Source organism: Vitis vinifera, chromosome 13 (assembly GCF_030704535.1).
Source record: "Vitis vinifera cultivar Pinot Noir 40024 chromosome 13, ASM3070453v1".
In the NCBI taxonomy this organism is placed as follows: Eukaryota; Viridiplantae; Streptophyta; class Magnoliopsida; order Vitales; family Vitaceae; genus Vitis; species Vitis vinifera.
Window position 1 is genome coordinate 8846840 of NC_081817.1, and position 10295 is coordinate 8857134.

Below are 10295 nucleotides of genomic sequence, written 5' to 3' on the forward strand. Positions count from 1 at the left end.
TTCATTTTTAAAGATATTGAATTTTTTTACTCTTATTATAAGCAATGATAAAATTTTTGGGATTTTTCATCCAAATATTTTTTATCTTTTTGTATTTATCTTTTAGTTTAATTTTGTATTTTTTATTTTAAATTTATATTACCCTTTCATTTATATTTTTCTCTTATTTTTAATTATTTTTTATATTTTCTACATTAACCATATATAAAAAAAAATTAAAATTGACTATCACTTTCACTCTATTATATATATATATCCTTTTAGCTTTTTAATTTTTAATGTTTTTATTTTAAAAATTTTAAAAAGATAAATTTATTGAAAAAAATAATTAAGATATGAAGTTCTAATATTATATTAATAATTTTTCTTATCTAGATAGACTAATGCAAAGTATTTTGATTCACAACAAGAAAATCGCCAATACAATTTTTTAGTAGAACTTTAGAAATTAAATTTTAAATAAAATATATTATATAAAATTTTATCTAAAAATTATTGAAAGTGGTATTTATTTATTTTTTATTGACTTTCAAACTTATCTAATTTTTTACTTGAAAGGTAATAGAACATGTTTACAAAAAAAATTAGTTTTTCATTTTTTAAATAAATGAGTATAAATATATTAAAAAATTAAAGATAATCTTAGTAAAAAAATTTGATAAATATGATTATAATTTTAAATATAGATTCATTTGGATAAAATTTCACAAAAAAAAAAAAAAAAAAACAGTGGAAAGAAATAACATTGTTAAAACTACAAAAAAAAAAATGCAATTACAAAAATTTGATGATGAAATTTAAAAATAAAATTCAAAACAATTCTTGAGTGAGAGAATTTGAGTGGGGAAAAAAAATATTTGAGTGGAAAAAAATGGGAATTTAGTTTTTTATATCCTTAAAATTAATATATAGAATTTTAAAGGATATTGTAGACCCCTTTGAGGAGCCAAGGGGTATTTAGTTTTTTTTATATATATTTGAGAAGCTGGCAGCACCCGAGAAGTGTGGGGGGAGCCCTCTCCATGCGTGGGACCAGCTGCAAGAGACACCATGCTGCTGATGAAGGAAGCCATGCTGCTGACTGCTGAAACAGGGAAGCAGGGTGATGGCTTGCCCGAGAAGGTAGGAACCGACTGGAGGAAAAAAAAAGTAGTGGGAAAGAACAGGGAGAGAGAGGAATCCAGAGAGGGATGAGAACGTTTACAAGCAAGGAGAGGAGAGGGATGGTGAATTTTAGAGGGGCCATGCCTGCTGATGAAGCCACAGGAGAGTGGGTGAGAGAGAGAGATGAGGGTTTTGAGGTCAGGAGCAAGTTGAGAAAAGGGGGGAGGAACCCAGATCAAGGAGGGACCCGAGGTAAGTTCTCTGTTAACCTTGTATTTCCATATTCTTGGATGATTTTTGGCTTGGTTACTCTGTTTCCTTGATTGGTTTTTGAAAGAAAAACTGGTGAGGTTTGATGAGTTAATCTTGTTGTTAGAGGGTCGTGTCCAGTAGTTGATTTGTTTAATTTTTGCAAACTTGGTTTTGTTTGAGTCCGTAATTAGGCTGTCAGTTTTAGTCCAGTGTGTGGCTAAAATTAGGGTAGCAGTTATTTAAGTAAAGTTTATGTGGTTAGTTTTATTTTTAGAAAACGTGGGCTGTAATGTTAGTAGTGCAATTATGATTTTGTATTTGCTTATATAATAAGAAAACCAGAAAATGATGCAAAGGGTTGAGCATCGCCAAAAATCCTCTGTGTTTGTTTGCGTTTCAAGTTTGTTACTGGCTTTAAGAAAACCAACATTTGGTATCAGAGCCAGATTGTCAAAGCAATGGTCGGTGTTGAAGGAGATCAATCTAAGACGCTTGCAGTCGTCAAACCGACGGCAAGAGGAGCCTCAATCCCGATCCAATATCTAACGTTAAGCGAAACGAACTACGGCATATGGGCTGTCAAGATGAAGATCATCTTGCGTTCGCTAGGAGTATGGTCAGTGATCGAAGATGGAGACACAGATGATGACAAAGATCAAGGCGTCATGGTAGCCATTTCTCAAGTCGTGCCAGATGACGTGATGATGGCAATCGCAGAGAAGAAGACGGCAAAGGAGGCTTGGGACGCACTCAGGGAGATGCGGGTTGGTGAAGATCGCGTCAAGAAGGCACGCGTACAGGTGCTAAAACGGCAACTGAACAAGTTACACATGGAGGATTCAGAGACAATAAACGAGTTTTCCATGAAGCTTACCACGCTGGCGGGTGAGATCCGCTCGCTGGGCACGAAGCTCAACGACAGTGAAGTTGTTGAAAAACTGTTCAGCGCAATTCCAGACAGATTTCTCCAAATTATCGGAACGATCGAGCAGTTTGGCGATATTGAGAACATGTCGGTCTTAGAAGCAATCGGCCACCTCAGAACCTTTGAGGAAGGACTTAAAGGACGAGTACACACAAAGGGTGGTGGAGAACAACTACTTCTTGCCCAAGCCGAGTGGGAGGCAAGATGCTCAAAGGGAAAGAAAGATGAAGGTTTCAGTAGCACCAAAAGAGGAGGACGTCACGGGAGAGGTCGTGGCCACGGGCGTGGATATGGTGGAGGTCAAGGAAATGGTGAACGCACTAACGAAGACCGAAAGCCACGCAACTTCGACAAATCCAGGGTCAAGTGTTTCAATTGTAATGAATATGGTCACTTTGCAAAAGAGTGTCCCAAGCCAAACCGAAGAGAGAGGGCCAATCTTGTTACAACACAAACCGATGATGAACCGACACTGTTGATGGCTGAAACTTGTGTTCTCAGCCATGCAATACAGAACGAACAGGTGTTACTATACGAAGACAAGGTGGTGCCAAAGATTAACAGCACCCAAGACAAGGCTTGGTATTTAGATACCGACGCAAGTAACCACATGACCGGTTGTATCGAAAAATTTGCTGAAATTGACACGACCATTAAAGGGTCAGTCAAATTTGGAGATGGCTCAACTGTAGAAATACAAGGAAGAGGTTCGGTTTTATTTGAATGCTTCACAGGTGAACATCGTGTACTTACTAATGTCTACTACATCCCAAAGTTGAAGAGCAACATAATAAGCCTTGGTCAGTTAGATGAGAACGGATGCAAGGTTGTAATTGAAGGAGGAGTGATGACTATCCTGGACAGGACACGAAGGCTACTAGCAAAAGTGAGCAGGTCAAGAAGTCGTTTATATCTGTTGCACATTGCTCAGGTCCTACCAGAATGTCTCGTGGCTAGAAACAAAGAAAGTGCTTGGCGTTGGCATGCAAGATACGGGCATGTGAACTTTCATGCCTTGAAAATTCTAAGTCAGAAACAGATGGTGCACGGACCACCCGTAATCGAGAATGAAGACCGCATCTGCGATGGTTGCTTGATTGGAAAGCAACACCGAAATCCATTTCCAGCAGTGGCAAAATTCTGAGCAGAATCACCCCTTGAACTGTGGCATGGAGATTTGTGCGGGCCAATAACTCCTGCTACACACGGAGGCAAGCGCTATTTCCTGCTGTTGGTTGACGATTGTACTAGATTCATGTGGCAGGTGTTGATCCGAAACAAAGACGAAGCATTTGAGGCATTCAAGAAGACCAAAGCATTAGCATAAATGGAGAAAAACAGCAAACTGAAGGCTTTTCGCACAGATCGTGGCAGCGAATTCACCTCAAATGAGTTCAAGACTTACTGCGAGCTGTTGGGAATTAAGCGTTATCTCACGGCGCCTTATTCTCCTCAGCAGAACGGAGTTGTTGAACGAAGAAATCAGACGGTGGTCGGCATGGCAAGGAGCCTGTTGAAAAGCATGGGAGTCCCAGGCGAATTTTAGGGAGAAGCGGTATCAACTGCCGTATATCTCCTAAATCAAGCACCAACAAAAAGCATCATCGGCAAAACTCCCTATGAAGCATATTACAACCGCAAGCCAACTATTGATCACTTTCGCATCTTTGGATGTGTGGGACACGTAAAAGATGTTACACCCCACCTCTCAAAACTTGCAGACCGAAGCAAGCCAATGGTGTTTATAGGTTATGATTCGAATACAAAAGGCTATCGAATGTTTGATCCAAAGTCAAAACGAGCAGTGGTGACACGGGATGTCGTGTTCGAAGAGGAGAAGAAGTGGGAGTGGAGCAAATTTCCAGAAACAGAAATAGGATCAATAGGGAACACTCTTACAGCACACTATTTTACCATAGCAGGAGCATCTGATACGACAAATCAGGAAGATAAAGAGGGTGTCACCGATTCTGGCATTGGTATCAGCAATTCTGGCATGGATTTCCCACAGACGACACAAGAACAAACTGGTAACCGATACCAGCATGCTACACCAGTGATGAACACGAGATCCAGAACATCTATTTCAAACTCACCATATACTCCAGCAGCAAGTTTTGAAGAATCAGTATCAACCGAAACACTACAACCCTCGACATCTGATGAGAGTTCATTAGTAGGACCACGGGGTAAGCGTGACATCAAAAACTTGTACGATGCAACAGTCCCAATAAAGTTGCAGTATTCGGGACTGTGTTTGCTAGGAGAAGAAGAGCCGTCAAATTTCGAAGAAGCCAAGGCAGATCCGATGTGGAGAAGAGCAATGAAGGAGGAAATTTCCTCTATTCGAAAAAATGAAACTTGGAAGCTCGTTCCATTACTTTACAGCCACAAACCTATAGGTCTAAAGTGGGTTTACAAGCTAAAGAAGGACACTCAAGGCAGAATTGTGAAGCACAAGGCGAGATTAGTGGCAAAGGGGTACGTTCAACGACAAGGCATAGACTTTGATGAAGTTTTCGCCCCTGTTGCTTGGCTAGAGACAGTACGTTTGCTGATCTCTATTGCGGCACATGAAGGATGGAAGGTACATCATATGGATGTGAAGTCAACCTTCCTCAACCGTGATTTGGAAGAGGAAGTGTATGTCATTCAACCGCCGGGTTTTGAAATAAAAGGAGAAAAGCACAAGGTGTTAAAACTACACAAAGCATTGTACGGTTTGCGACAAGCACCTAGAGCCTGGAACTCAAAACTGGACAAGTCATTGAGGACACTCGGCTTTGAGAGGTGTTCTTTAGAGCATGTCTTGTACATGAGAAATCAAGGTAAAAGGAATTTAATTGTTGGAGTCTACGTGGATGATTTAATCATCACTGGATAGTGTATTCAAGACATAGACAAGTTCAAATCACAAATGAAGAAATTGTTTAGCATGAGTGACCTTGGGTTACTAAGTTACTATCTGGGAATTGAAGTCTGTCAGAATTCTCAAAGGATTACACTCAACCAGTCGGCATATGCAAGAAAGGTTTTAGACAAATGCGGCATGAAAGATTGCAACCCTTCGCAAATCTCGATGGAACCTCGTCTGAAACTGAGCAAGGAAAGCACAAGTCCACCTGTAGACACAACTCTGTACTGAAGTATTGTTGGCAGTTTAAGATACCTACTGCACACGCGCCCAGATTTGGCATTCTCTGTCGGCATGGTGAGTAGATACATGGAGAAGCCCACAACGGAGCACATGGCCGCAGTGAAGCACATACTGCGGTACGTGAAAGGAACTTTAAACCTCAGTTGCGTTTATGAGAAGAAGGAAGGAAGCTTGGAGCTGATCGGTTACTCCGATAGTGATCTAGCTGGTGATACTGATGACAGGAAAAGTACCTCAGGTTTAATATTTTTCCTTGGGTCAAATCCTATTAGTTGGTGTTCACATAAACAGAAAGTGGTTGCGTTATCTTCCTGTGAAGTGGAGTACATTACTGCCTGTGCAGCAGCGTGTCAAGGAGTGTGGTTGGGACGATTGTTGGCAGATTTGTTAAAGACCGAGGTTAAGAAAGTGGTTCTAAAGATTGATAATCAGTCCGCAATTGCATTGAGCAAGAATTCAGTTCACCATGAGAGGAGCAAACACATCGATACCCGATTCCACTACATTAGAGATTATGTTGAATCAGGAATGATTGAAATTCAACATGTTTGCACAGAAGATCAGCATGCTGATAATCCTTTCTCTCATCTCCAAGAACTTCATCCTTGCTAGCGACTTTGTCAGAATATCAGTAGAGAACAACAAGCTTAAGAAGGAGATTGATGAGTTAATCTTGTTGTTAGAGGGTCGTGTCCAGTAGTTGATTTGTTTAATTTTAGCAAACTTGGTTTTGTTTGAGTCCGTAATTAGGCTGTCAGTTTTAGTCCAGTGTGTGGCTAAAATTAGGGTAGCAGTTATTTAAGTAAAGTTTATGTGGTTAGTTTTATTTTTAGAAAACGTGGGCTGTAATGTTAGTAGTGCAGTTATGATTTTGCATTTGCTTATATAATAAGAAAACCAGAAAATGATGCAAAGGGTTGAGCATCGCCAAAAATCCTGTGTGTTTGTTTGCGTTTCAAGTTTGTTACTGGCTTTAAGAAAACCAACAAGGTTCACTTCATCACGTCCATTATGAGGTGTCTAAGATCACTGTTCGCACCTTTGCTTGGGATAGACTCAAGTTTTTCTTTCCACCTATATTCAGCTTAGTGGTTTCCGTGAAAGGAGGCTTGATTTAGCAATATGATCTTTCTCTTTTCATGCATGACTGTCATCCTCGCGCACCCTCCTCCACCTTTCTCTCTACGCCACGCCATGCACCCCAAGCCTTCTCATTTTAGCATGGCCATGCATGGCCACTTCTTGCCCATACCCCAACCACCTTCTTCTATTCTCCAGCATTTAGAGACGACTATGGCGGCGATCAAGGCTCTGAACGACAAGAGCGGCTCCAGCAAGTCCTCTATCTCCAAGCACATCGAGTCGGCGCATGGAGATCTGCCGGCGGCTCACTCCACCCTGCTAGCGCACCACCTCAACAGGAGGAAGCAGAACGGCGACCCCGTTATGGTCAGGAACCACTGCATGAAGCCTGACCCTAACGCGCCACCGCGGAAGGGTCGCGGCCGTCCTCCCGAGCTCGAGGTTCCTCTTCCTCCAGGAACCGTTCTCGCGCCGCCGAGGCCTAGGTGTCATCCGCTGAAGCCCAGAGACCCATTTGCTCTGGTCTCTCCGCCGAAGAAGGCTTCCTCCGGAAGTGGAAAGCCATGCGGACGCTCTCTAGAGAAGCCCAAGGTGGGAACTTCGTCGGCTCTAGCGCCGGCGACCGGAGCAGCGAGACCTAGGGGATGGCCGCCAAAGGCGAAGCCGGCGGTGGTTCCTGTTGGGTGTCGTTTCGAACAAAGATGTTGAGTGTTGTAGGAATAGGTGTCTTTCGGTTTGAATTAAGGCACTAAGCCCAGCCGTGGTGGTAATGGGTCTTGGGTTCACTCTTGGTGACGGGCTTGGGCTTGAGTTGGAGCCCAACCCAAGCATATTGATGAAAGGCCCCATGCCCCCTATGCTAGCCACCCTCATGGCCCAAGTCCATGTTAAGCTAGCCCACTTGGTCGCCTCAATTTAAAATAAAACCTCCATACCTCTAATCCTTTAAAAATCCTATGGCTTAATTTAATCTTTCGTTAATTAATTCAAATCTCATTTTCATCCATTAGAATTTTTTTTATCCCATATTATCTAGCTATTTAAAGTCTAACCCTTTCAAAAATCTCATATCTTAATTTAATTTTTCATTAATTGGTTTAAGTCTTATTTTCATCAATTGGAATTATCATCATATATTCATCTAGATATTTAAAGTCCAATCATTCAAAAATCTCATGTACTAATTTAATTTTTCAATCCTAGAAATTCTGTTATTCGTCTAAATTTTATTAATTAGGATTCTTGTTCCACATCTATCTATTTATATAGGATCCAATTCTTCAAAAATCCAATTTCTGAATTAAAACTTCAATCCCAAAATTTTTACTACCTATCTTTATTTGCCTAAATATTATTCTCGTTAATTAGTATTATAACCTCATACCTACCTATTTATACCTCATACCTACCTATTTATTCAAAGCCTAATCCTTTAAAAATCCAATGTTCTAATTCAAATTTTCAATTAGAAAAATTCCACTATTTTTTAGTTATTTATTTATTTTATTCGTTTAAGCATTACTTTTGTTAATAAGTATCATTATTCCATATTTGTTCATTTATTTATTTCAATCATTAAAATTCAACTCTTCAAAACCGGCTTTCCAAATTTAACCTTTAGACTAAAAAAAATTCCACCATCCACTTTTATTCATTTAAATATCATCTTTGTTATCATTATTATAAATTCCACGTTTACTGGTTTTTTTCTTCTAAAAATTCTAATAATTAGAGTTCAATTATTCAAAAGCCCGACTTTCAAAATTAATTTTCAAAATCCCACTATTCACTTTCATCCGTTCCAATATCGTTTTGATTAATTAGTAGCATTATTCCATACTTACCCACTTATTTCTCTTAAAAATCTCAATCATTAAAGTCTAATTCTTCAAAATTCCGATTTCTAAATTTAGCTATCTGAAATTCCAATTGTCCTATCTCCGAACTTAATTTTCAGTTTCCCATGCCCCAATTCCCGTATTTATCCCGCTACTTATTACTATCATAATCACTATCATTTTATTCATTATTTCTATAAATTCTGCCTTCGAATGATTTCTAAGATTTCCAATTTTTATACATCAACTTTCATATTTTCTACTTCTCAAATAACTTACGATTCTGATCCCTTTCAAAATTTAACTACCATAATCCCAATTTTCGTAACTTAATTTTTCTTAAAAATCCTGAACTTTCAAATAATTCTTCAAAATCCTAATTTTCTTTCAAATTTAATTTCTAAAATTCTCATTCTCACATTTAATTCCTAAGAATCCAATTTTCAAATAAACTCCAAAGAATCTCATTTTCACTCGAATAGTTTTAATTCCATTTCGGTTTTTAAATAATCTTCTGATCTTCTTGATTCTACGTAAGCAAAAATGAATTCTTCATAATTGTAAAACACGGAATTTGTAAAACTAATTCATGAACCATAAATTGGGCTTTGGTGGGGGCCCCACATATGTGATCTCATAACTAACTGATTGATTGACTCGTTTGCCATGTGTGATTGATTTACTCTGTTCCTTGATATACACATTATCATTCTGTGTTTGTTCACTAACCTTGTTTCTGATAGCGCGTTACGGCTCGTGGTCCAGGTATGCACTCTCTATACCCATTCTGTTTTTCATAAGTGTAAGATTGATTTGAATATCCACTGATTTTCCCATTGATTGTCACGTCAGCTTCATTCTATTAGTAGAGACCCGACTTTAGGGACTTAGAGGGGTGCTACGGTCCGTACCGTACCTTCCCAATAAATAACCTGACCCCCGAGTCCGATCAGGTTTTTCACAGATCACCTTTTCCAAAACATGGAGTCACACTTAGAGTTTTTCTTTCTTATTTTGTTTACCTTTTTAAAAATAAAACAAAAATAAGTGGCGACTCCAAGTCAATTTTTTTCAACCAAATAAATGAATCAATTTTTCAAAATAAAAATTGAGCTCGCCATCGAGTAGGAAACGCATGAGCCGAAATGCGGGGTCCACAAATATATTGGTATTTTAACATCTCGTATCATTTCCATCCATTATGAAAATTATATGGACCAAACGTTACTTTTTAGGTCCAATTGGCCCAAAACACAATTCTCCCAAATTGATGTCTCGGAGTCATTGTCAGCTGAAAAGTGAAAATGATGGTCAAGACTCGAGCAGTTTTGCTTGTAGTTGTGGGTATCTAATCAATGTGGAAGAAAGTCAAAATAGGCAGGCCATCAATCATGCTTTCTAGAAGCTAGTTCACATCATCATTTTACTTTTCTACTTTTCTATTTTATTAGGTTGATTACAAAGATTATACATGGACGTCTACCCATCCCTCAATTAAGCCCTATATGTTCAAATATTAAATAAATTCTTCATTAAAATAGACCAAAAATCAAATATATTATATAAAAATTCATGTTAATATTGATTCACATTATTAAAATAAATTAGATTCTAAATTGAAGACCAATGAAGTTGCCAATGAATATGGAATCTCTTAAGTCAATCTAGCTACCATTAATCTGATGATTAGTTTTCATCAAGTTGATGCCATTAGGTTAGAAAACTTGAGGTGAAGCCCAGGTGTCATTATTTACCTTCATGAATGGTCCTAAAGCATGAGCTGGAGCCTAAAGTTCATCAAGATTGAGAATTTCATCTCAAAAGAAGCAAAGTCATCCATATCTTCCACTTTCATGAATGGTCCAAAACAGGCTACTGTTAGGCCAAAGCATGCAGCCAATTAAATCCTTTTTTGAATGTATTCAATATGTATATT

The 10295-nt window shown here is 38.6% G+C and overlaps 1 protein-coding gene across 1 annotated transcript; it reads left to right on the forward strand.

Moving 5' to 3' along the window:
- Positions 1-6518: 6518 nt before the first annotated feature.
- LOC100260834 (HMG-Y-related protein B) lies at positions 6519-7229 on the forward strand. Its single transcript, XM_002265656.3, has one exon. The coding sequence runs from the start codon at positions 6561-6563 to the stop codon at positions 7227-7229; it is 669 nt and encodes a 222-aa protein (XP_002265692.3). The 5' UTR covers positions 6519-6560.
- Positions 7230-10295: the final 3066 nt, after the last annotated feature.